Raw genomic sequence first — 26,463 nt, 5'->3', positions numbered from 1 at the left:
ACTTTATTTTTCTGGGCTCCAAAATCACTACAGATGGTGATTGCAGCCATGAAATTAAAAGACGCTTACTCCTTGGAAGGAAAGGTATGACCAACCTAGATAGCATATTCAAAAGCGGAGACATTACTTTGCCAACAAAGGTTCGTCTAGTCAAGGCTATGGTTTTTCCAGTGGTCATGTATGAATGTGAGAGTTGGACTGTGAAGAAGGCTGAGCGCCAAAGAATTGATGCTTTTGAACTGTGGTGTTGGAGAAGACTCTTGAGAGTCCCTTGGACTGCAAGGAGATCCAACCAGTCCATTCTGAAGGAGATCAGCCCTGGGATTTCTTTGGAAGGAATGATGCTAAAGCTGAAACTCCAGTACTTTGGCCACCTCATGCGAAGAATTGACTCATTGGAAAGGACTCTGATGCTGGGAGGGATTGGGGGCAGGAGGAGAAGGGGACGACAGAGGATGAGATGGCTGGATGGCATCGCTGACTCGATGGACGTGAGTCTCAGTGAACTCCGGGAGTTGGTGATGGACAGGGAGGCCTGGCGTGCTGCGATTCATGGGGTCGCAAAGAGTCGGACAGGACTGGGCGACTGATCTGATGTGATCTGATCTGATCTGATAGTCTTTGCAGCCAAAGATGGAGAAGTTCTATACAGTCAGCAAAAACAAGTTCGGGAGCTGACTGTGGCTCAGATCATGAGCTCCTTATTGCAATTTTCAGACTTAAATTGAAGAAAGTAGGGAAAAGCACTAGGCCATTCAGGTATGACCTAAATCAAATCCCTTACGATTATACAATGGAAGTGACAAATAGATTCAAGGGATTAGAATCTGATAGACAGAGTGCCTGAAGAACTGTGGACAGAGGTTGGTGACACTGGACAGGAGGCAGTGATCGAGACCATCCCCAAGAAAAAGAAATGCAAAAAGGCAGAATGGTTGTCTGAGGAGGCCTTACAAATAGCTGAGAAAAGAAGAGAAGTGAAAGGCAAAGGAGAAAAAGAAAGATATACCCATTTGAATGCAGAGCTCCAAAGAATAGCTAGGAGAGATAAGAAAGCCTTCCTCAGTGATCAATGCAAAGAAATAGAGGAAAACAATAGCATGGGAAAGACTAGAGATCGCTTCAAGAAAGTTAGAGATACCAAGGGAACATTTCATGCAAAGATGGGCACAATAAAGGACAGGAATGGTATGGACCTAACAGAAGCAGAAGATATTAAGAAGAGGTGGCAAGAATACACAGAAGAACTATACAAAAAAATATCTTCATGAGCCAGATAACCACGATGGTGTGATCATTCACCTAGAACCAGACATCCTGGAATGGGAAGTCAAGTGGGGCTTAGGAAGCACCACTATGAACAAAGCTAGTGGAGGTAATGGAATTCCAGTTGAGCTATTTCAAATCCTAAAAGGTGATGCTGTGAAAGTGCTGCACCCAATCGGACAGCAAATGTGGAAATCTCAGCAGAGGCCCCAGGACTGGAAAAGGTCAGTTTTCATTCCAGTCCCAAAGAAAGGCAGTGCCAAAGAATATTCAAACTACCACACAATTGCACTCATCTCACATGCTAGCAATGTAATGCTCAAAATTCTCCAAGCCAGGCTTCAACAGGACGTGAGCTGTGAACTTCCAGATGTTGAAGCTGGATTTAGAAAAGGCAGAGGAACCAGAGATCAAATTGTCAACATCTGTTGGATCACTGAAAAAGCAGGAGAATTCTAGAAAAACATCTACTTCTGCTTTATCGACTACACCAAAGCCTTGGACTGTGTGGATCACAAGAAACTGTGGAAAATTCTGAAAGAGATGGGAATACCAGACCACCTGACCTGCCTCCTGAGAAACTGTATGCAGGTCAAGAAGCAACAGTTAGAACCGGACATGGAACAGCAGAGTGGTTCCAAATCGGGAAAAGAGTACGTCGAGGCTGTATATTGTCACCCTGCTTATTTAAGGTCTACGCAGAGTACATCATGCAAAGTGCTGGGCTGGATGAAGCACAAGCTGGAATCAAGATTGCCGGGGGAAATATCAATAACCACAAATACGCAGATGACACCACCCTTATGGCAGAAAGCAAAGAACTAAAGAGCCTCTTGATGAAAGTGAAAGAGGAGAGTGAAAAAGATGGCTTAAACCTCAACATTCAGAAAACGAAGATCATGGCATCTGGTCCCATCACTTCATGGCAAATAGATGGGAAACAATGGAAACAGTGAGAGGGGGCTCACTCTCACTGTTGTGGGGGGTCTCCAAAATCACTGCAGATGGATTGCTGACTGCAGCCATGGAATTAAAAGATGCCTGCTCCTTGGAAGAAAAGCTATGACCAGCGTAGACAGCATATTTTAAAGCAGAGACATTACTTTGCTGACAAAGGCCCGTCTAGTCAAAGCTATGGTTTTTCCAGTAGTCATGTATGGATGTGAGAGGTGGACTATAAAGAAAGCTGGGCACCAAACAACTGATGCTTTGGAACTGTGATGTTGGAGAAGATTCTTGAGAGAGAGAGTCCCTTGGACTGCAGGAAGTTCCAACCAGTCTATCCTAACGGAAATCAGTCCTGAACATTCATTGGAAGGACTGATGCTGAAGCTGAAGCGCCAATATTTTGGCCACCTGATGTGAAGAACTGACTCATTGGAAAAGAACCTGATGCTGGGTAAGATTGAAGGCAGGAGGCGAAGGGGATGACAGAGGATGAGGTGGTTGGATGGCATCACTGACTCGATGGGCATGATTTTGGGCAAGCTCCAGGAGTTGGTGATGGACAGGGAAGCCTGGTGCGCTGCGGTTCATGGGGTGGCAAAAAGTTGGACTCGACTGAGCAAGTGAACTGAACTGATTCCTTGTCAGAACAAAAAAACATCAAAAGTGAAATGGCACATTCCTTAAAGGTTTCCAAAGAAAAAAAAAGAAAAGCAGATCAGCCAGTTCACATCAGATCAGTCTGGCCCAGGCACCTGGGAAATACTACTAGTGTTCACCTCTCAGGGAGAAAGGCATAGCTTTACCTTTAAAACAGACTTTTTTTTTTTTTTTTTGCCTTTCATTAGGCACGAACATATGTAAGCCAGAATGACTTTCCCATACCTCAACATGTGACCATTTCTTTCAGAATCATCTAGTAGAAATACAGGTTTTATTTTCTTGGGCTCCAAAATCACTGTGGATGATGACTGCAGCCACAAAATTAAAAGACACTTGCTCCTTGGAAGAAAAGCTATGAGATACCTAGACAGCGGATTAAAAGGCAGAGACAGCATTTTGCCAATGAAGATCCCTCTCTCTGGTCAAAGCTATGGTGTTTCCAGCAGTCTTTTAGGGATGAGAGAGTTGGACCATAAAGAGGGCTGAGCATGGAACTGTCGATGCTTTGGAACTGTGGTGCTGGAGAAGCCTCTTGAGGGTCCCTTGGACTGCAAGGAGATCAAACCAATCAATCATAAAGGAAATCAACCTTGAATATTCATTGGAAGGACCGGTGCTGAAGCCGAAGCTCGAATGTTTTGGCCACCTGATGTGAAGAGCTGACTCACTGGAAAAGACCCTGACGTTGGGAAAAATTGAGGGCAGGAGGAGAAAGGAGACAGAAGATGATCTGATTGGATGGCATCATCGACACAGCGGACATGAATTTGAGCAAACTCTGGGAGATCGTGAAGGGCAGGGAAACCTGGCGTGCTGCAATCCGTGGGGTCCCAAAGAGTGGGACACGACTTAGCGACTGAACAGCAGCAACAACGGAAATACCGTGTGCGGTATTTTATGTGTTTAAAAAAAAAAAAAGTCTGTCCCTAAAACACACGCGCCACCGACTCAATGTACCATTAAAACATTTCCCCCTGTCCTTTCTCACTTGTGAGAAATCCCTTACACGGCCCGGCAAATCCGGAGTGCGCTGTTCATGGTCCTGACTCCGGGAATAGTTCTGGTTTCCCGGGGGCGACGCGGACCTTCTCCGCCTGCCCGTCGCTTCCTGTTGATCTGGATGCCGAGTCCCCGAACCGTCCGAGAAGAGCCGCTGCTGGCCTAGATACCCTGCCTGCGAGGGTCCCCAGGCCCCGTTCCGTGTGTGTCTGTCCCACAGCCTTGTCTCGAAACACACACGTAGACAAACGCACCTCCACTCCGTTCCGATCTCAACCGGGACTGTTCTGTGCCTAAATGGAACTGTCTTTTGAACCCGGGGAAGCGACGGGTCTGTGCGACTGAAGGACAACCCGTGGCAGAATGTGACCAGTCCGCCCAGGCAAACCTAGGTGGGTGGGTAATTGGGTCCGGCTGCAGATGACCGCGTGCTGCCTTCCGCGTGCTGTCATCCGCGTGCAGATGACCCGGGCTCCCGGAAAAGGGGCGAGTCGGCGTCGACCGCGTGGTGGAAACATTTGAGCAGAGATTCGGATCCAGGCGGACTACGGAATAATTCCCTGAGGGTACTGGTGGGGATCCGCACGTGGACCCGGGGAATTAGGAGAAAAAGGAAAGGACAGTGAGATTAAGCAACCGTCTCCACCCGACACAAGATCTCCGTGTAGTTTCTGGGGACAGGAAACTTCTGATTCATTGCTTCCATCCCCTCCGCCATTCTTTTCCACCTTCTGCACACACAGATTTTATGTCGAAGGTTTTTGAAAATATTTCTGGTAAGGGGGAAAAAAAAATTGCCAGAGATGGAAGACATCTGGAAACCTCCCCTTTTTCCCGTCTGTTGGTTTTAGCTTCTTGTTTGACTGATTGCATTCTTTCGTTGATTCACTTGTACTGCTGTAGGCCTACCTCAGTTGCTTCGGGCCAGTTGCTTGCATTTCAAATCATTTGCCCATAGGCTAACAGTGAAAGCGAAAACAATAAAGCTTGGTGAAGAAAATGTAGCGAAATACTTCCATGCATTTGAGATGAGCGACTACATGTTAGACAGGACAGAAGGCGCACTAAGCGTCCAGGACATAATAAGCACTAAGCTACCCCCGTACCTCACAAAATCCGACCCCTTTTTCCTCAAAATTGCACTAGGAGAGAACATTATAGTTGACACATTGTAAAGCTGCTGGAGTCAGAGGAACGTCAAGAAATGTTAAACTACAGTAAGCATTTTAAAAGGCCGTAGGTGAGAGCACGGGTGCTCTGAGGATACGTTAGAATCGGGAACCTTGGAGAGGGCAGCAAAATCCCAAGGAAATCTTTGCACTTGTCTATAAGACAGCAAAAGCCAGCGGCTTGGGCTGTTTCCGCCCGGTTTCGAACCGGGGACCTTTCGCGTGTAAGGCGAACGTGCTAACCGCTACACCACGGAAACGCCACGCCCATCGGGTGCCTTACAAGTCCCATAAAACGGCATACTCGGTTCCTTGGTTGCTCCCCACTCCCCCCGCCCCCCGTCACGCCCCCAATCTAGTAATTTTGAATATTTCTCTTGCAGAACGTTTTCACTCGCGGTGCCTTGCTTTCCATCGTTTCAAAAACTTTTGCTAAAAGAATAATATCGAAACTCTATGGCTCATACTGCTACTGCTGCTGCTAAGTCGCTTCAGTCGTGTCCGACTCTGTGCGACCCCATAGACGGCAGCCTACCAGGCTCCCCACCAAACCTAACTCAGTGGTGGGGGTGGTTTAGTCGCTAAGTCGTGTCCGACTCTTGCCACCCCATGGACTGTAGTCTGCCAGGCTCCTCTGCCCATGGGATTCTCCAGGCTGGACATCTGGAAACAACCCACTGGAGTGGGGATGTTCCCGACCCAGAGATCAAAGCCGGGTCTCCCGCATTGCAGGCAGATTCTTTACCGCCTGAGCTAGGAGGGAGCAGAGTCCAAACACCTTCCCAAACATCAGGCAGGGTGTCCTCAGGTTCCAAGGGCATTTGATTACGAGCAACAACCCGATAGTGTCCTGTGCCTTTGATTTCCACCTCTCTTCCTCATCGTCGGAGCCAGAACACAACGCACAGAGTCCTGAAGACCACCGAACTTCCGAGAGGGCCAAACTCGCCTTGCAGGAGACTGCCGAGCGGGGTTGGGATGGCCTGTGTCCTCTTGACTCTCAGAAAGGAGTGCCAAAAGGAGCAGCAGTGTTTGGGAATTCATGGGACTGGATTTTGCGCCGGAATAAGTCGAGGTGGGAGGCATCAGTCAACTTATTATCCAGCGTCACTCACACTGCCCTGGAACGACTGTGCTTCGAGCGATCTGAATCTGTTCAACAGATGCCCACCTTGCCTCTCCTTTGTTTTTCTCTTCATTTCACCTGACCTTCCTCATTGTATTTTCCCTCTTCCCAGTACTTCCCTCGAGGACCAGGAAGGTGCTCAGCAGCGAAATTGTAGTCTTGCATTAAATCCCATGTGAGAAATTCCTGATTTCTCTGCATCAGCTCTGCATCGGCATCTTTCACAAATAGCAGCGCTGAGAGCTCCTGCTCTCAGCAAAACTAAAACTAGGATTGGTCACAACGTTGCAGGAAACAGAGTCGAGAGACAATATTTCCCAATCAGCAAGTTTGGGATTTAGTTTCCCATAATTTGATTAGAAGTTTATTTTTAAGCCAGTAAGGAGTAGCCCCACAATGTACCCAATCCTGACCCTACCAGATGTCCTGAAAAATTATGCAGGCAGCTCAAAGGGCCCTTTGAGGTACGTGACTCCTGAACGCACAAAGGCTTTTCAGATCAAAATGTACTTTTTAAACAGTTGAAGTTCATAAACAAAGTATGCTTTTAAAAGTCAGTTTGCCCGCACCTTAAAAAAAAAAAAAAGAAAAAATATAATTTTGTGTATTTTGTCGTTGACTATTTTTTATCCTCTTTTAGATATAACCTCAGTTCTTCTCCTTCCAAAATTTCCAGTATCGTCAAGAGTCCATTTCACATCGAAAAGAGGAAACGGTTACAACACAACTTGATTTACACTACCGTAATTTATATTAGAATGTCTTTCCTCTTCTTTTATTTCTTTTGATTTCATGTCATTCACTAAGGATAAATGAGTAAAAACAATGCTGGATTACCTAGTGATTCAGGAAGACAGCTGCAACATATGAAAGTGCAGAACTTGAAAACACACCCACTGAACTAGACCAGTAAGCCTCTGGCCTTGCTTCATGAAGTATCGTCCATGGAACAGGAGTGTAGAGTCTGAGATTGTAGAAATGCTGACTTTCAGGCCCCTGTTGCAGACGCCGTCATTTAAAACCCTCATTATCATGGATCACACCAGGTCATTCATATGCCCATAAAATTTTGAGAAGCCCGACTGTAAGGCACTACTAAAGTTGGTGCCAAATCGGGGTGGTGGGAGTTGGCTGGGGAGGGGCTGGCTCTGAAGGGGGACATGACAATTCAATGATTCCATGAAGAAAAACAAATGACTCCACTGTGGTAAAAGTTCTAGGAGGCAGACATAATCGAAGAGATCACACAAAACCAAACTGGCAACTTCTGAGACCTGATCTAAAATGCAAAGGAAACACCAAGAGGCAGTTCTAATTCTCATCTCAAGATGTCTGAGAACCGCCTTTTTATGGCTATCGGGAGAGCATTCCTAGTACTCCGAAGTACTCCCGGGCTTGATGGGAGGTAAACAAATTTCACTTTTTAAACTTGTTTTGCTCTATTTAAAACAGTCTTGCCTGAGGCCCCGCTGGGATTTGAACCCAGGATCTCCTGTTTACTAGACAGGCGCTTTCACCAACTAAGCCACGGAGCCAGCTGCAGTTGACTCTTGGTTCCTCACATTATTTGAAGGAGTTTTCGCTTTCCTGGCTCACCAAGGCATTTCTCAAGAACTTTAGATCAACACTACAATCTCAGGACTATTTCTCAAAATTTCTATCAAGTCTTTTACCCTCTCTTGTCTGAAATATGCACAGAAGTTTACGTGCTGAGCCAAGACAAGAAAAACCTTCTGAACCTCTGAACCCTTGAAATCGATAGCCAAATCGTTTGACTTTTGCACCTTCCTATGGGAGATACTTTTCACTTTCATGCATTGGAGAAGGAAACGGCAACCCACTCCAGGCCAGTGTTCTTGCCTGGAGAGTCCCAGTGACGGCGGAGCCTGGTGGGCTGCCGTCTGTGGGGTCGCACCGAGTCGGACACGACAGAAATGACTTAGCAGCAGCATGGGAGATATTAATACTTCTCCCTTTCGAATCTGTAAAAGGAAAACGATGGTGCTTATCAGTCTTGAAACATAACATGAAATGGAGCGCTTGAAAGGACTTCACCACATCTTTTGCTACGCTCACTGTCAAAGAGCAGTATCTTACAAGAGAGGAGTGTGCCTGTTCATATTTATTTCAGAGCAACGTGGGCGGTAAAGGCATGCAAAAGGGAAAAGGAAGGTAAGAATTCAGCAAATGTAAACATGCAAGAATGATGTTTGACACAGAAATACAGACAATTAAAACTTTGGTAGACATGTCTTACATTAAAAATGTCATCAAGTTCTTGACTTGTCTGAGTTCCTAAAATAGACACTTCATGCATAATTATCAGAGACTAGTCCTCTCCTCTGAGCATGAGGCAGTATGCGATGATGCTTTAGAGCTCAAACTCTGATGTCAGACTCCATTGATTCTTTGTTCCAAATCTGTCATTATACTCGTGACTTTGAGAAAATGTAAAACCTCTATTTATTATTTTTATTTACTCAAATTCTTTGAAGAGAGCTGGCAGGTAGTGTAGATGATTTCTAGCCTCAATCTATAAGACTGCTACAAGTGTTCTATATCTAGGCCGCATAAACAATACTGCTTCCACAGGTGCTAGTGAATAGTGTCAGGAAGCTGCCAGTATCTCTTGCAATAACAGACTTCTGTTTTGTGTGTGTTTTGTTTTTTTTTCCCCAACAACTGTAGCTTCTCGAGTACTTCTGTAAAGGTAGGCCACATTTTCCATTTATTTCTATTTGAAGAACTCCTTCATTGCATTCACATACTGCTATAGGATCACAATTTTTCTGCCCAATGTGATTCACCTCTCCTATTGTACTTTATCAAGTATTTTGTGAATTAATGGGAAGACTAAGTTAAGTTAGGAACCACCTGCTGTTAAGCACATCAAAGGCACTTGAGCGCACACGCACAAATAAGAAAAACACACACACACACACACAAGAAAACAAACCCACCCAACATTAAAGTAACCTTTGATCTCCCAGTTCAGAAAAGAAGGGGTGAGTAATATTGCCTGGGCAAAGTATGATCTCTGTGACGACCCCACGGAAGAAGAGTGAACTGGCCATTGTTCTGTCTGAAAATCTTGGATTGTGTCATGGGAACACAGGGCAAGACGGTCTTGCCCTTTATAATGGGCAAGATGTCACAAAGAGCAGTGGTTAAGATGTTTATTGACACAAATGGAAACATTTTCCGGCCAAGCTAGGAAAGAAAACATTTCAGGTGTTATTTGAAACTTTGTGAGAGAAACTCACCAAACTTCAAGTTCAACATACACCGTATAGCTCCATTTCAGATGTCTTTTACAGGCTGAAGACGAATGTCATTGGTCTGGTTTGCATTTCAGTGTGGGAATGGGACTCTGGGAGAATAATCTGCAGCATGTACCATCTTGCACAGGTCACCATGTAAATATCTCTGCATGTCCTTCCCCAAAGAAGACATCAATCACATTCCTTCAGCTTTTACGAACTGCCTGTCATGGACCTACTGCCCACCAGGCATTTGTCTCAACTCTGATTTAAGTGGTGGGAAACAGACACATTTCCTATGCGAATTTTGAAACACAAATTTTTGTTTTGGAGTATATTTAGAAAAGTTGCAAAAACAATAGAGTTTCTTTGTACCCATTTCAGAGTTTCCTTTAATTAGCTTCTTGGGTTACCACGGTACCTTTATTAAAGCCAAGAAACCAACATTGATACTTCAATAATAACTAAACTCATGTATTTGTGTGTGTCACATCTGTTCTTACACTAATGTCCCCCCCCCCCCCCAACCCACGGGATCCCACATTGCATTCAGCCTCCTCTGGTCTGTGATTGTTTCTTGGTGCGGATGAATTATTTTTATCCGGTATTTTTATGACTATCTTCCAGTCTAGGTTTGTCTGATAGTTTTCACACGAAGGCCTGGGGCTACAGGTTTCTGGACGAGACCACAGAGATGAAGTACTTGTCCCATCACTTCCTATCAGATGTGACTTGGTAGGAGGATAGCTTACCATTAGTGATGCCAACCTTGATCACTTTTAAGGGAGTGTTTGCCATTTTTCTCCCTGGTGAAGTTTCTTCCTATGTTTTCCTACTTCTTCCTGGATATTTAGAAGCTAGTCGGTCAGGATGGCCCATATTCCAGAAGGGAGAGGTTAAAGCTCCATCTCCTGGTGGCTGGGTGGGGAATAGTTTCTTACCTTAGTTGGAATGCATCAGTAAGAAAAATACATCCCTTCTCCTGTATTCATTGATTTATTTATTTAATCACTGATTTATAACAGTACGGACTCATGAATACATATTTTATACTTAGTTTGCATCATTATCTCAAACTATATTATTTGTTGTTCAAAGTTTCAGGTTTGGCCATTGATGGCTCTTTCCAGCTCATAAAGAGACAGCTGACAAAACTGCTTCTTTCCTGCTGTGTTTGTATCAATAGAGTTTTTTCACATAGCATTTGAAAAACCTTGTTTCATCTTTTGCTGATCTAGTTAAGACTCAAGTGTGGAAATGTAGAAAGTGTAGATGGTTTCATAGTCTATTTTAGGAGGAAAATAATCCAGTAAGGTCAGTTTCTTTGCTGGAATCAGTTACCCCGTGGATCAAAATGTGCCAAAGCGACGCTCTGTGTCTTGCTGGGTCACGGACTGCTATCCTTTCGTCCTGCAGATGCGAGTCAAACAGGACGAAAGATGTACGATTCCAGTTAAAGTTCTCCGCGAGAGTTTCGTGTCCCAGACATGAACTGGGATATAAGCGGTGAACCTAAAAGGGATGAACCGTCACCTTCTGTGTGTAAGTGTAATAAAATGGTGGTCTTCACACAGCCTGGCCCGTACGGGGATCGAACCCGCGACCTTGGCGTTATTAGCACCACGCTCTAACCAACTGAGCTAACCGGCCAGACACACGAGTGTGAGATCGTGTTTATGCTATTAAAAGAAAAGCAATCAATACGGCTTTTCCGGGAGCTGGAAAAGGAACACAGTGAACAAACGACCACAAACTAATACTCAAAGAAAGAAGAAATCGCCTTCTTCCTCTCCCCCATCGTGGAATTAGGGGAAAACAAAGAGGAATTCTTAGTATTTGGCGTGAATGAACTCTGTTTCCTGAGGACTGAGGTAATCAAAACTGTGGCAAACCTGCCTGAGAGCTAGGCCTGGCACCACAGCCACATTGATAGGGAGGCTCTGAGACTACTTGAGGAGACGAGGTAGCCCAGGACCAACCCCAAAGCCATTAAGTAATAAATGGAGACGTTTGCAAATAAGTATCCAGCAAAGTAGGAGGAAAATCAAGAGGAAGTGAAGATTGGAGGGTAGACCTCCTTTTTTCATCTCTCGGCAGGAATCGAGCACCCAAGACTGTCAGACCATGGTGCACACGTTAAATGATGATGGGAATCACTGAGGCTAGACCTCAACATGAGGGGCTGTGGTTCAAGAGCAGCGTTTGTTACAGGGTAGCACCTGTGAGTCGGACACGACTGAGCGACTTCCCTTTCACTTTTCACTTTCATGCATTGGAGAAGGAAATGGCAACCCACTCCAGGGCTCTTGCCTGGAGAATCCCAGGGACGGGGGAGCCTGGTGGGCTGCCGTCTATGGGGTCGCACAGAGTCGGACACGACTGAAGCGACTTAGCAGCAGCAGCAGCAGCAGCACCTGTGATCTGCGCTAGGACTGATCCTCAGAAGAGAGAACAGTGTTACTCCTCAGGGTTTGGAGTCAAGAAAGGCAGGGAACAACCCCTCACAGAATGGGCCTTATGCCTGTATTTCCACACTCCTGCCCATCCCTCCCCTCACCCCACTCGTCTTTACTTTCCCTCCACTTCCCAGCTTCCCAGAGGCACTCGGGCCACTTGACTGGCTAACTCCTGGTCCTGGTGAGGGTTGAACCCACCTGTGAACATGATATTGTTCATGCAATATAACTCACCCCTTCTTTTTTGAACTGGGAGATCAAAGGTTACTTTAATGTGGGCCCCCGTGAGACTGGGTCCAATCTCTCAGAGCTTGGAGGTGTGCTCAGCAGGAAGGCTTGATCAGAACCCTAAACCCCTTGGATTGGAAGCTGGACTTGCCCAAGAGAGACATTTGATTACGGGAAAAGGTTGGTGAGTGAAAAAGAAGGAAAACTAAAAGAAAGACAGAGAAAGACAAGGATGAAGTGACAAGAAGAGCAGTAGAGACAATGAGGAAGAGCCTAAGAGACAGAAACTGAGCCTCACGGAGAAAGCAAGATTGAGAAGATAGCAAAGGACAGGGAAAGTCTGAAGACAGAGGAATAGGGGCCGAGAGAGAGTGAGAAACACAGGGACTAAAGGGACGCAGAGACCAAAAATGAGAGACAGAAATAGAGCAATGGAGATAAGTAAGGACAGAGCAAGCAAGAGGGGAGGAAAGTAGAGAGATACTGAATGAGCAACAAGGGCCGAGACAGAGACGAAGAGCAAGAAAGAGAACCAGACTAAGACACAGAGAGAGACAGAAATGAAGATATTCAGAGAAACAGGAGCAGATTGAGAGACAGTTAGAGCCAGAGAGAGTTCAGGCAGGAGGAGACTGTGGGAGGGGGGTCCAGTGAGAGCAACAGTGAGAAGCAGAGACAGGTCAGGGTCTGAAGTCCAGAGACAGACAGGCAGCAAGGCACCCAGCCCAGTACTTGAACAGAATTTGAGCCTGAAGCTGATTTTCAGGGGGAGGAGATGAGCGTAAAGAGCCATGTTTATTTGACATTTAAAATAATATTCACATTGAGTTGTGGAGAAGGGAATGGCAACCCACTTCAGTATTCTTGTCTGGAGAATTCCATGAACAGAGGAGCCTGGCAGGCTACAGTTCACAGGGTCCCAAAGAGTCGGACACGGCTTTGTGACTGAACAAAAATGACAGAACATTGAGAATAATCACTTAATTTATATAACTCTTTGTAACAAAGCACTTTTAGTCAGGAGTGAGGATTTTGCAGACATAGGATGGTTTTATGCAGGACAGTTGCTAAATATGAATTCCTGGGAATTTCCTCTTTCAGAACAAGTTGCCTTTTCTTGTCGAATAAATGGATACATCCAGGACTGAAGTAGCCCTTCTGGAGTTGGTGAGGGTGTAGGATTCAGACAGCACCCCTAACTTGGCTCTTCTTTGCCAGCCCAAGCCAGGTCTGCAGCTGCTGGGAGATTTTCTGGAGAGAGGTGGGGAGAATTTGGACAGTTCAGACTCCAGCACTAGTAGAGAGCAGGAACATGCTAATTAGCATGCAAATGATAATGCAAATCACTGAGAGCTTTTTCTCTCTTACCCGTCGCGCAAGGCGGAGGCTCGGGGAATCTGAGGGTCTCTCAGGTGCCATGTCCAAGCAATGAGAAGCACTAGGGATGAGAAGGGCTGGCTCGGAGGGTCCCAAAGGCTGTGTCACACTTAGCACATGCCAGGGGTCTGTATCCCCTGGAAAGAAAGGAGAGGATGGTGTGTTGAGCCACAGCCAGGTAGACGCTAAGGAGTCAAGTTCTGACGGCACACTCACCATTAATAAATAGCACTTGGGTGGCTCCTGGGGTCTGGCCACCATAATAGGAGTTGGTCTGGGCCACAGCCTGAGCTACAGATGAGGTTGAAAGCCCAAACACCTGTTCACATAGCTCAAGCTCGGAGGGCAGAGCTGGGAGCTGGGAGAAAGGGCACCCGGGGACCTCACAGGTGACGTCTGTGGAGAGAGGGATTCATCAATGTGGAGTATATAGCCAGCCCCCTACCTCTTTAATAATCATGTACAGAGCTCTCCCCAGTGATGACTGAGACAGTTCCAGACCCTCCCTTCAGTGAGTTCAGGGTCCTCTCAGAGACGCACTCAGCCCAAGACACTGATGGCCTAGAATGATCAGAGCTTGATATAAAAATGTCTGGAGTGAGGTTGGAGGTGTCTCAGAAGGAGCATAATGAGCCTGGACCACCTTGAGATGGCTTGTCTGGACACAGCAGAGACCGTATATTTTGGAGGTGAGAGTTTGGCCAGTCACTCACAGAAGCCGAACTCGGTACAAGTTTGGTACAACCACTGCCGGTCACCCACGCTGGACACTTGGAGTTCTGTGACCCTCAGCTGTGCCACTGTCTCTGCTCGAGGAATGCTTAAACACCTCTGACCCAGGCTGTGTGTGACAACCTAAAGGACAATACACATACGTATATGCAGACATACATTCCTTGCCCACCCCGGCCCCCCCCCACCCCGGTCCACCCCCGGGCCATCAAGCCAGGGCAGGGCCTGGAGCCAATGGTCCCTATGGGCCAAAGTCAGAAGTCAGAAGAGTGAGTTTCTGAGTTTTCCTGGGGTCACTGGTCAGAGTTGCTGGGGACCTAGGTCCCTATGGGTTAGAAATTAAGGTGCTAGATGACTAGGAACTTCTCACCTGTAAAGTTGATCTTGGGCAAGTGAGAATATCTTAGGTCTGAGTTTCCTCAGTTGTGTGTGGGGACAATAGTAGTGTTTACTTCCTAGAACTATTTTAAGAATTCAATGAGATAATATATGTGAAACACACCGCACAGCATTTGGTGCAGACATCGATGGAAAAGTGATAGCTGGATTGTACAGGCTGGGAGTCCGAGGGAGTCTGAGGCTAGGAGCCCCGGTCTCTAGGAGAACTGTGTCCCGAGGACAACTGTGTCCCCTGGACTAATGTTTTTCCTTCATTCTACAAATACTATTTGAGAGGTTGCTGTGTGCCAGACTCTCTTGCAGGCCCCAGAAAGAGGACAGAACAATGTAGGCAAAATAGTAAGCACAGTCGCTAACATCTGCCTACTGTGCTCCGGGCTCCCTGTTCCCTAGGGCATACTGCTCCTACCTCATTTCACCTCCGAGGTCCTTTTGAGATGTAATACCCATTTTACAGACGAGGAAACTAAGGTGCAGAAGGGTTTACGCTTGCCCAAGTTCACACAGCGGAGGTGGAGCAGGAAACCTTGCTCTGCTCATTCTTGGCGGTGCTTGGGGTTCTCACCTGCACTGCCCGACGAAGCCCGCGGTAGGGTGCAGGGCCGCTGCAGTTGCCCTTGCAGTTGCCCCGATCCCCGAGGAGGAGTCTGCAGAGCTGTCGCACACTCAGGGGCGCTCCAGCTTGCCCATCGTACTGCACCGCACCTCCCACGAGTGCCTGCAGCGCCCCCAGAAGCTCTGCCTGGTCCTCAGCGCGCTCCAGGGACCCGCACGCTCCCAGCTCCACGCTCAGCGCTGCCCGAGCCCCCCCGCTCGCGCGCAGCCGCCGCTCCACCTCCGCAAAGGCTGCGGACGCCGCCGCCCGGCACTGCGGAGAGCGAGAGGCAGCGTTGGTGAAGACTTGGGCCCGGGGTTCGGCCTTTCCCTTTCCGTGACCCTCATCCTCCCTGGGCTCCCCACTTTTCCACATTGAGATTCATACAGGGGGCAGTTGAAACTCGCTCTTGCTCGAGGCCCCGCCCTCTTCCGGCTCCTCCTCCGGGCCGTCCCACCCAGGCCCCGCCCAGACGAATACAGCCTCCTGATAGGGTCGTCCGTCCCCAGGCCCCGCCCCCGTATCAGCTCCGCCCCTGTTGGGTTCTCCTTTCTTGGTACCCAGACCCATCTTCAGCTCTCGCCTTCTTCCCAAATTCACCCACCTCTCGGGGCTCCCAAGTCTCTGAGACCCCAACACCTTGCAAGCTTCAGCCGTTTTCTCTGGCCCCCATCCTCAAGGCCTTTTATCTTTCCCTATCCCCCTCCGACTGGGCCCCAACTCATACCTCCAGGGATCCGCCAATCGCAGTGTTCATTAGGCTTCTAGACACCACCTAAAGTCCGGTCGCGGAAGAATATCAGGTGACTCGCACCACCGAGGCCTTCCTCCCCCCGGGCCCACCGCCCGCCATCCTTACGTCATTATACTTGGAGAAATCCAGTAAGGCCCGCACCGGAGCGGAAGAGGCGATGGAGGCAAAAAAGAGATGGGGAAACTGAGGGAGAACAAGTTATCAGCCTGGGGGCTGAAGGACTGGGATCCCATATCTGCCCGCCCCTGTGTCACTCACTCGTTGTGTGATCTTCTACACACTGAACTCTTATGAAGGCAGATTGGGATGGGGGATGGAGGGAGGAGGGTCTGGAAGGAGGTTTTCCTATTATCTGAGTTATGGACCTCGCAGTCCAAGTTCCTTTCCCCAGTCCACCCAGAGGGGTCCCAGGACCTTTAGCCGGGCCCAGGCAGCCAGGGAGCCAGCATAGGAACCTCCAAAGCAGATCCAGGGGCTGGTGGAGGAGACGTTGAAGAGGCGGGAGAGTGTGAGGCGGGCAGAGGCCGCATCCGCCAGCCTAGGGTCAGAGGAGAGGCTGAGTCGGTTCCCATGGGTAGGAATCCCTGAAGATTCCCCGACTTACAGGCGGGGATCCAGAGACAAGAATGGAGAGAGCCTGGCCAGAAGCTAGGGTTTTTTTCTCATGAGGTATTTCTGAGGATTCCCCATACCTACACACTCATTTCCGCACAAGTGCCTAGATCAGGGGCGACTCATTTGGAAAGCTTCCACTCTTCACTTCCAGACTAGGTGGGAGAAGAAAAATCTTCAAGACAGTTTAGGTGAAAATCTAAATTATAGGAGGGATTGGTGACTATCAAAGAGAGCTACTCAGGAAGAGGAGGGGGCCTAGGCTGGATAGGTTAGGAGGTATTGGTGGAGAGAGAGACACGATTAGAAAGAGACAGAGATATTGGAATATATCTAACATCCTTCCTTTTTTTCTTTCCCTTTGGCAGTACCACAAGGCTTCTGGGATTTTAGTTCCCCAAGTAGCAGTGATTGAACCCATGACCCCTTCAGTGGAATCATGAAGCCCTCATCACCTAATCACCAGGGAATACCCTAGCATCTTTTTTTTTTTTAATCCCAAATGCTTTCTCCTCTCCCTAACCTTTGTGAAACAGTTTGTAGTTAGTGTCATCCTACTGCAGTTGGAAACTAGTTTAGCTTGTGAAAAGATTAAGAGACAGAGAGGAATATACAGGCAGTGTGATACAGATGGGGACACAGAAATATGGAGACAAGAGTGAGGCAGAGAAAGTCAGACTGATTACAGACAGATACAGAGATAGAAAGCAGAAAAGGGAGAGATAAGTCCTGGGGCTCAAGGAAGCGATGTGCCTGCAAGTCTGGAGAACAGCAAGGACTTCAGTGTACCTGGAGCCCAGTAAGAGGGAGAGAGAGGCCAGAGAGCTAACTGGGGAGCCTCCAAAGCCAGCATAGGAGCTTCCAAAGCAGATCCAGAGGCTGGTGGAGGAGATGTTGCAAAGGTTTTTCTTTGCTCTGAGTGCGATGAGAGACATGTGAGGGATTTGAGCCAGGATGAGAGATGATCTGGATTGTGGTCTAATGATCACTCTGGCTCTTCATCTGGAGAATAGACTGATGGGATCAAGGACAGAAACAAGGAGACCAGTGAGGAAGCTGTGTCATCCACGTAAGGGATTCTGGTAGTCTGGACCAGCAGGTCATAGTGTGATAGCAAAAGATAAGAATACAGTGGAAGAGGTGGAGAAATAAAGGATAGGGAGGGAGAGAGATGGAGAGACAGAAAAAGAAAGAATAAAACACTGAAAGACAGAGAAGAAAACATGGGACAGGGACTCAGAGGTCAACTTTGGGCAATGGAAGAAGAGACAAAGATGTAGAGAAGCCAAAATATAGTCATCCTCAGTCCCATGACCCCAAACATCCCCTACCCCCACTCACGCATGGCGGCTGGACAAGAAGCGGAGCTGGGCCATGTCCAGCCCCTCAGCAGGTATACTCAGGCCATAAAATCTATGTTCCAGACTTATCACCAGGGCCCCCCAGATTGGGGCCAGATTTGCAGGGTGCCCTGTGAAGAGTCCAAAGGGGATATGTGTGAGGTGGGTGTCAACTCTTGCAAACCTCAGGCTTTACAACACTTCACAGTATACAACTCCCCTTTCTCACCTCCACCAGCTTCCCCCTGTCTTTCCTCATGCTTGCTTCTTACCTCTCATCACTGAACCAGGTCCAAGGCTGCCTTCACCCCCCAGATGCAGGAATACAGGTCCATCTTGGCTGGTCCAATGTTGGTCATTTACCCAGTACCGCTAAGAGGTGGGATGGGGAGGAAGAAATGGAATCGTGAGAGTTCTGACCTACTCTTTATTCCCTGTTCATTCTGGTCTCTTTCCCTAATGGATCTTTTTTATCTGACATTGACTTGTTTAGTTACATGTTCATTTCTCTCCTGTTTGTCTCCTCATCTAGAATGTAATATCTACAAGGGCAGATATTTTTTCCAGCTCTTTCACTCTGATAATCCCAGGGTCAAGAATAGTGGCTAGGAAGTGGTAGGCACTTGCTCTATATTGAGATAATTATTGTAGAATAATTAATGAATGCAGGTGGATTTAGAAATAAGGCCTGTATGAGATGACCTTTGGAGACTGTGGGGAGAGCAAGTGTAAAAGAGTAGGTATAAAAGTGGTAAATCTGTTCATTCATTCAATACATATCTTCAAGTGCCTTTTGTGAGCCAGGTCTGGTTCCAAAGCTGGTCCAGATTTTGCTCCATATTGAGACTTGGTGGTGCATTTGGTGATTAATCTGAAGGACAGGGAGAAGGGGGGTGGTAGTTGAGGCGCAATGAGGGAGTGAGAGTGAATGACAGGGAAAAGGAAAGACTGAAGGATAGGACCCAAGGACCAAAAAAAGTGGGAGGCTAAAGAAAGGAAGGGGAGACTGGGGGATAGAGGGCAAATCTAAGAAACAGAGGGGCTAGACTAAAGGGCCATAGGGATACTGACAGCAGATATCAGGTAAGACTGATGGGGAGAGAACGAGGTGACAGAGGTGTAGAGATAGGAATAGAAAGCAGAGACTGAGGGGTGGAGTAGGGAGACTGAGAAGGGAGTAGGGTGGACAGTGGATCTCCGCTCTCCTGGCCTTACCTGCAGGAAGGAGCGTCTGTCAGAGGCATTGAAGGGGTCCAGTGGCTGCTCCAACCACCCCTCTTTTGGGAGGGTCACAGAATCTGGGCCCAGGCCCAGGCCCAAGGCTGAGCTCTCCTGAAACCTCAGGATGTGCTCACCAAGGCGCCGAAGGAGGGAAGCTGTGGGACGTGCAGGGGAAAGAGTCAGGCCGGGGCTCCCCAAGGGGGCCCCGGCCTGACTCTCAGGATCCTCCTACCTGGAGCTGAGGATGCCCAGAGGGAAACCAGGAGCAGAGGGCCCAGCCATGGTATAGGCCCGATGTCCATGCTGTCCAGTCCTTTGTGGGAGGGCTCTAGGGGCTATGTTCCTTTCACTCACTCAAGACTTCCTCTATTGTCCCAAGGGCTGGCCTTTCAATTTATAGTCTTTGATCAGGAGCTCAGGTATGTTTGCAGACTCCTGTCCTGGAACAGGTCAAGCTTCTGTTGGAACCATTCAAGCAAGGTAGGGACGCCAGAGTCTGTATATAGAGCCCTGTGGCTGTGGCCCCTGGATATCCAATTCTCTCTCTGCTCTTGATTTTCTCCTCTCTTGTCCCTTGATCTCCCTTCCCTCTGGCCCTCAGTCTCCATACCTGTGCCTCACTCTCCCCTCTCCTTCAGGGGCCATCTCTTTCTACCTCAGGAGCCCCTCTTTCCCCCACCCCACCCTCCAGCATACTTTCAGTCCCCCTCATTTGCCCCAATATTCAGTCTGTTTGTCTCTTTGTTCCACAATTCTCTTTCCATCTTCTCTCTACTTCAGCCTCTCTCTTTCGTCTCTCTCTCTCTTTTGTCTCTCTCTCTCTTTCAGTCTTGGCATGTCTATTTTCCAGTCTCCCCTTTTTTCCCTGCTCCCTATCAATCTCACCCCCACCCTCTGATCCACAATCTCACCACTTTCCTTAGATCCCTTATAGCACTTTGAATATTTCTGCAGCAGCAGAATATTACTCCTGCCTCAGAATGCTTGCCCCTGCTCCTCTCAACTCTATCTATTCCTATTTCTCCATAAATCTTCATGGCTTCCTCCCTCACCTCAGTAAGATCGCTATTCAGAGTCCAGAAAGGGTCTTCCGTGGTCATCTCTTTAAAAATTGTCAAACCTGAGCTCGCCAGCCCCAAAGAACATTACAGTTACCTAGGGAGCCTGTTACACATTCAGATTTCTGGCCCTACTCCAGAGACTCTAATCCAGTGCGCCTGGGTAGGAGCGGAGGACGCTGCGTGCCTACGAAGTTGCTTGTAGTAATTTTCTGGCAAACGGGACCAGGAATCGGGCAGAGAGCCCAGGGTAACAGTAGGGTCCTCATAAGAAAATAGAGGTGAGGATGAAACAGCCATCTTTGGCAATAACGAGGAAGCAGGTTAAAAAATCCTCCTCCGGAGCATCTTGACCAATAAGAGACAGAAAAACAAACAAGTGGGAGGCGCTTGGTTGAAGCATCTACATCCACAGAGGCCAGAGCAGGGAGGCAGGACAGCTTCGAGCTCAGAAGTCCGCAGAAGGCGCTGGGGAAGCATCCTCGACCTGCCGCTTTCTAGTTCAGTGACCCTGAGGAGGTTTTGTCACATTTTAAAGGCTGTTTCTACATGGTGTTAACCACCATTCTCTGCCTCTTCCTACTCATGTCTTTGGTTCAAAGCACTGCCCTAATCCAAAGCTAAAATGAAGAAAACACTTCCATTTACATGAGTATGGAAAAGAAAAAAATACTCAAGAATAAATTAACCAAGGACGTTTAGGACATGTACCCTGAAAACAACAGAACATTGAAATTAAAGAAGATCTAAGTAAATGTTATCCTGTGTTCATGAGTAGGAATATTTTAAAATGTTAAGAAGGTATTAATAAAAGGGTCCAAATGGGGCGGAGAAGGCAATGGCACCCCACTCCAGTACTCTTGCCTGGAAAATCCCATGGATGGAGGAGCCTGGAAGGCTGCAGTCCATGGGGTCGCTGAGGGTCAGACACGACTGAGCGACTTCACTTTCACTTTTCACTTTCATGCATTGGAGAAGGAAATGGCAACCCACTCCAGTGTTCTTGCCTGGAGAATCCCAGGGACCGCGGGGCCTGGTGGGCTGCCGTCTATGGGGTCGCACAGAATCGGACACAACTGAAGCGACTTAGCAGCAGCAGCAGCAGCCAAATGGGGGGGAGAAAAGGTCAAACCACTAAATCTCCTTTATTCTTTACTCTTCTTCATAGCAAGGTATCATTATCAGAAGTATAAGTATTTTATTTATATAGTTCATCATCTGTCTCCCAGATGAGAATAGTAAGCTCCATAGGGCCATGGATTTTTCATATCCTTTGTCCATTGTTCAGTGCCTGGTTCTTAGAAGAGTGTACACAGTGGGCAATCAATAAATGTTAAGTGAATGAAAAATCCATCAACCAATGTTGATGGGGTTTTACTCAAAGTTTATCTACAATCCAGCAACTTCTTTCCACCTCCAGTGCTATCATCTTCTTTTAGCCACCAGCATCTCTGACTTAGACTATCACAGAAATCACTTAGCTTTACCTCTATTTTCAAAGCAGACATATTTTACTTCTGGACAATGCACTCTTCTTTAATGATTAAAGCAAAGTATACCAGATATTTTTGATCGGCCACAAGACAGGCTGTTCTAGTTAACATAAAGTTCATGCAAAGTCATGTATAAGTCAGCATTCCATTCCTCAGTATGTGAGGTAACATCCTTTTCCTTGTTAGGTATCAGGGCAATGCTTGTCTTGTAAAATGTGTTTGGAAGAATTTCCCCCTCTCTGATTTTTTGGATGAGTCTGAGAAGGATTGGTCTTAATTTTTTGAATGTTTGGTAGAATTTATTAGTGAAGCTACTGGTCCTAGACATTTGTTTGTTGGGAGGTTTTTGATTACCTATTCAACTTCTTGCTAGTAATAGGGCTGTTCAGATTTTCTGTTTCATCAGTATTCAGTCCCAGTAGATTGTATGTTTCTGGGAATTTATTTCTCTCTATCTTGTCCAATTTGTTGATGTATTATTTTAAAGCAGGTACCAGAATCTGAATCTTTGTATTACTTTTGTATGAAAAGGTTTCTTTGCCAGCTGACTATGCAGCTTAGTTGGTTAGAGCATGGTGGTAATAACACCAAGGATGTGGGTTCAGTCCCCATACGGGCCACTGCAAGGTTTTTGTTACTTACTAACTGAATATTTCAAATCCTGAAAGATGATGCTGTGAAAGTGCTGCACTCAATATGCCAGCAAATTTGGAAAACTCAGCAGTGGCCACAGGACTGGAAAAGGTCAGTTTTCATTCTAATCCCAAAGAAAGGCAATGCCAAAGAATGCTCAAACTACCGCCACAGGACTGGAAAAGGTCAGTTTTCATTCTAATCCCAAAGAAAGGCAATGCCAAAGAATGCTTAAACTACCGCACAATTGCACTCATCTCACACGCTAGTAAAGTAATGCTCAAAATTCTCCAAGCCAGGCTTCAGCAATACGTGAACCGTGAACTTCTAGATGTTCAAGCTGGTTTTAGAAAAGGCAGAGGAACCAGAGATCAAATTGCCAACATCCGCTGAATCATGGAAAAAGGAAGAGAGTTCCAGAAAAACATCTATTTCTGCTTTATTGACTATGCCAAAGCCTTTGACTGTGTGGATCACAATCAACTGTGAACAATTCTGAAAGAGATGGGAATACCAGAGCACCTGACCTGCCTCTTGAGAAACCTATATGCAGGTCAGGAAGCAACAGTTAGAACTGGACATGGAAAAACACATTGGTTCCAAATAGGTAAAGGAATACGTCAAGGCTGTATATTGTCACCCTGCTTATTTAACTTATATGCAGAGTACATCATGAGAAACCCTGGGCTGGAAGAAGCATGAGCTGGAATCAAGATTGCCAGGAGAAATATCAATAACCTTAGATATGCAGATGGCACCACCCTTACGGCAGAAAGTGAAGAGGAACTAAAAAGCCTCTTGATGAAAGTGAAAAAGGAGAGTGAAAAAGTTGGCTTAAAGCTCAACATTCAGAAAACGAAGATCATGGCATCCGGTCCCATCACTTCATGGGAAATAGATGGGGAAACAGTGGAAACAGTGTCAGACTTTATTTTTCTGGGCTCCAAAATCACTACAGATGGTGATTGCAGCCATGAAATTAAAAGACGCTTACTCCTTGGAAGGAAAGGTATGACCAACCTAGATAGCATATTCAAAAGCAGAGACATTACTTTGCCAACAAAGGTCCATCTAGTCAAGGCTATGGTTTTTCCAGTGGTCATGTATGGATGTGAGAGTTGGACTGTGAAGAAGGCTGAGCACCAAAGAATTGATGCTTTTGAACTGTGGTGTTGGAGAAGACTCTTGGCAGTCCCATGGACTGCAAGGAGATCCAACCAGTCCAATCTGAAGGAGATCAGCCCTGGGATTTCTTTGGAAGGAATGATGCTACAGCTGAAACTCCAGTACTTTGGCCACCTCATGTGAAGAGTTGACTCATTGGAAAAGACTCTGATGCTGGGAGGGATTGGGGGCAGGAGGAGAAGGGGACGACAGAGGATGAGATGGCTGGATGGCATCACCAACTCAATGGACGTGAGTTTGAGTGAACTCCGGGAGTTGGTGATGGACAGGGAGGCCTGGCGTGCTGCAATTCATGGGGTTGCAAAGAGTTGGACATGACTGAGCGACTGAACTGAACTGAACTGAACTGATTAATTTTGCTGCAGTCACCTAACAAATTGGAGATAACATCACAGACATCAACTTGGGAATGAATGTTGACTTCATTTGTTCTTCAGCAGTGACACTACCTTCCTTCTCCTCCACCCCTGCCCCCAGCAAACACAGTCCCAGCAAAAAATGAAATTTCAGCATTTCAAATTTGGCAAAGGGGCATTTTCACCATTCACTGCTTGAAATCCAAAGCCTATGTTCATTTAAGGAGGGAGCAGTGCTGGTAAGGCACCATCCTTTGAAAGAGCTGATGACTGATATTTTCTGAGAGGGGGCTTAGGGTCGACTTTCAGAGGGTCAGTGGGTTGACATATTCTGTGGAAGCATGGTTCTTCTGGAGAGACGTTGTTTGGTTGGTACTCAAAGGGATGTTTACTGAAGTAAGTGCATCCTGGCTGGCTCGTTTCAGAAAGCAGGAGTTGACAGTGACTGGTTGTGCAAACGTTCACAAAATGATTATCATGGATAGATCAATTGGTTTAAATTCAGGTCTGGTGGCTACTTGTTACCACTGCTACAGAACAGTCTTTTCCTAAGTTTGTGATTAGTATGTGTTCTCAACATTTTGTTTTGGCATAAAGCAAACATTATTTGTTTGTTTAACTATCCAAGTAATGAAAAATAGTGGACTTTCTGGTGGCTCAGATGGTAAAGCATCTGCCTACAATGTGGGAGACCTGGGTTCGATCCCTGGGTTGGGAAGATCTTCTGGAGAAGGAAATGGCAACCCACTCCAGTATTCCATGGATGGAGGAGTCTGGTAGGCTACAATCCATGGGGTTGCAAACAGTTGGACACTACTGAGTGACTTCAATCTCAATGTATAATAAAAATACTGATTTTATTATTGATGACCTTTCATTGATTTAAGCCTTGAGGGAATTATACTAAGTGAAATAAGTGAGACAGGAAAAGACAAATCCTGTATGTTTTATTTACATTTGGAATCCAAAAAACAAAATAAATCAAAATCGAATTCATAGACACAGAGAACAGATTGGTGATTGAGAGGGGAATGGAGGATGGGTTAAAGGAATGAAAGGGGTCAGAAGGTACAAATTTCCAGTTATAAAAGAAATGTTATGGAGATGTAAGGTACACCATGGTAGTATAGTTATTAACAATAATACTGTATTGAATATTTGGAAGTTGTTAAGAGAGTAGACCCTAAAAGTTTTCATCACAAGAAAAAAAAAATATATAAGATGTATATAAGACGGATGTTAACTAGATTTACTGTGTTTCATTAGTTTTTCCAAGAAGCATTATAAGGATTTGTTTTTTCTCTTTAAAGCTTGCTCTCCAATCTCAAGGGTGTAAAATTATTCATAATGTTCCAGGGACTACAAAGTCTAATTAATTTCCAGGTCTCCTACATTGCAGGAGGATTCTTTAGCATCTGAGCCATCAGGGAAGCCTAATCAATTTTTAAATTTATTTTATTTATTTATTTTAATTGAAGGCTAATTATTTTACAATATTGTAGTGGTTTTTGCCATACATTGACATGAATCAGCCATGGGTGTACATGTGTCCCCCGTCCTGAACTCCCTCCCCATCCCATCCCTCAGGGTTGTCCCAGTGCCCAGTTTCATACTTCGAACTTAGACTGATGATCTATTTCACATACGGTAATATACATGCTTCAATGCTATTCTCTCAAATCATCCCACCCTCGCCTTCTCCCACAGAGTGCAAAAGTCTGTTCTTTTTATCTGTGTCTCTTTTGCTGTCTCACATATAGGGTCATTGTTACCATCTTTCTAAATTCCATATATACTGCTGGGCATACACACCAAGGAAACCAGAACTGAAAGAGACACATGTACTCCAATGTTCATTGCAGCACCGTTTACAATAGCTAGGATACGGAAGCAACCTAGATGTCCATCGGCAGACGAGTGGATAAGAAAGCTGTGGTACATATACACAATAGAATATTACTTAGCTATTAAAAGGAAAGCGTTTGAATCAGTTCTAATGATGTGGATGAAACTGGAGCCTATTATACAGAGTGAAATAAGTCAGAAAGAAAAACACCAATACAGTATATTAACACATATATATGGAATTTAGAAAGCCTAATTAATTTTAACCCAGCAATATTTGACTTGTAGGTATTAGTGCTCACCATCGGGATGGCCGAGTGGTTAAGGCGTTGGACTTAAGATCCAATAGACATCTGTCTGCGTGGGTTCGAACCCCACTCCCGGTAGAATTGGTTTTGTTGATGCCTAGTCATGTCCAATTCTTTTGCGACTCTGGGAACTGTTGCCTGCCAGGCTCCTCTGTCTATGGGATTTTCCCAGTAGAGTGTTCTGGCGTGAATAGCCACTCCTTCTGTAGGGGATCTTCCTGACTCAGGGATCCAGTTACTTTAGCAAGTATCTTATCTGGAAATGATAGTTTCTTGTGCAAACTTGGATAATAGTCCAGCATATAGTTGACTCTGAACTCTTTTTATCCAATCTGACAGGCTCTGTCTATAATTGGTGGATTTAGGGAATTTAGATATAATGTAAATGATATACTTGTATTTAAAAAAAAATCCACTGTCTTATTAGTTGCTTTCTATGTTCT

At 46.2% G+C, this 26,463-nt stretch overlaps 1 protein-coding gene and 4 non-coding genes across 5 annotated transcripts; 1 reads left to right on the top strand and 4 right to left on the bottom strand.

Moving 5' to 3' along the window:
- Nucleotides 1–5,229: 5,229 nt before the first annotated feature.
- TRNAV-UAC lies at nt 5,230–5,302 on the bottom strand. Its single transcript has one exon. It is a non-coding gene; the product is annotated as a tRNA-Val (tRNA).
- Nucleotides 5,303–7,629: 2,327 nt separating this feature from the next.
- TRNAT-AGU lies at nt 7,630–7,703 on the bottom strand. The gene has a single exon. It is a non-coding gene; the product is annotated as a tRNA-Thr (tRNA).
- A 3,301-nt stretch (nt 7,704–11,004) lies between these two features.
- Nucleotides 11,005–11,078, bottom strand: TRNAI-AAU. The gene has a single exon. It is a non-coding gene; the product is annotated as a tRNA-Ile (tRNA).
- Nucleotides 11,079–12,528: 1,450 nt separating this feature from the next.
- On the bottom strand, nt 12,529–19,444 carry PRSS16 (serine protease 16). The gene is made up of 12 exons (XM_025295686.3): nt 19,375–19,444; nt 19,137–19,297; nt 18,194–18,293; nt 17,923–18,052; nt 16,384–16,507; nt 16,075–16,152; nt 15,943–15,990; nt 15,186–15,488; nt 14,203–14,344; nt 13,706–13,885; nt 13,481–13,626; nt 12,529–13,363 (listed from the first exon to the last, which is right to left on the bottom strand). Exons 1-12 carry the CDS (start codon nt 19,442–19,444, stop codon nt 13,295–13,297), a joined length of 1,551 nt encoding a protein of 516 aa, XP_025151471.3. The 3' UTR covers nt 12,529–13,294.
- A 6,571-nt stretch (nt 19,445–26,015) lies between these two features.
- TRNAL-UAA lies at nt 26,016–26,098 on the top strand. The gene has a single exon. It is a non-coding gene; the product is annotated as a tRNA-Leu (tRNA).
- Nucleotides 26,099–26,463: the final 365 nt, after the last annotated feature.

The sequence above is a fragment of the Bubalus bubalis genome, chromosome 2 (assembly GCF_019923935.1).
Source record: "Bubalus bubalis isolate 160015118507 breed Murrah chromosome 2, NDDB_SH_1, whole genome shotgun sequence".
Lineage (NCBI taxonomy): Eukaryota > Metazoa > Chordata > Mammalia > Artiodactyla > Bovidae > Bubalus > Bubalus bubalis.
The sequence above is the reverse complement of the archived record's forward strand: the minus strand, read 5'-3'. Positions and strand labels throughout refer to the sequence as shown.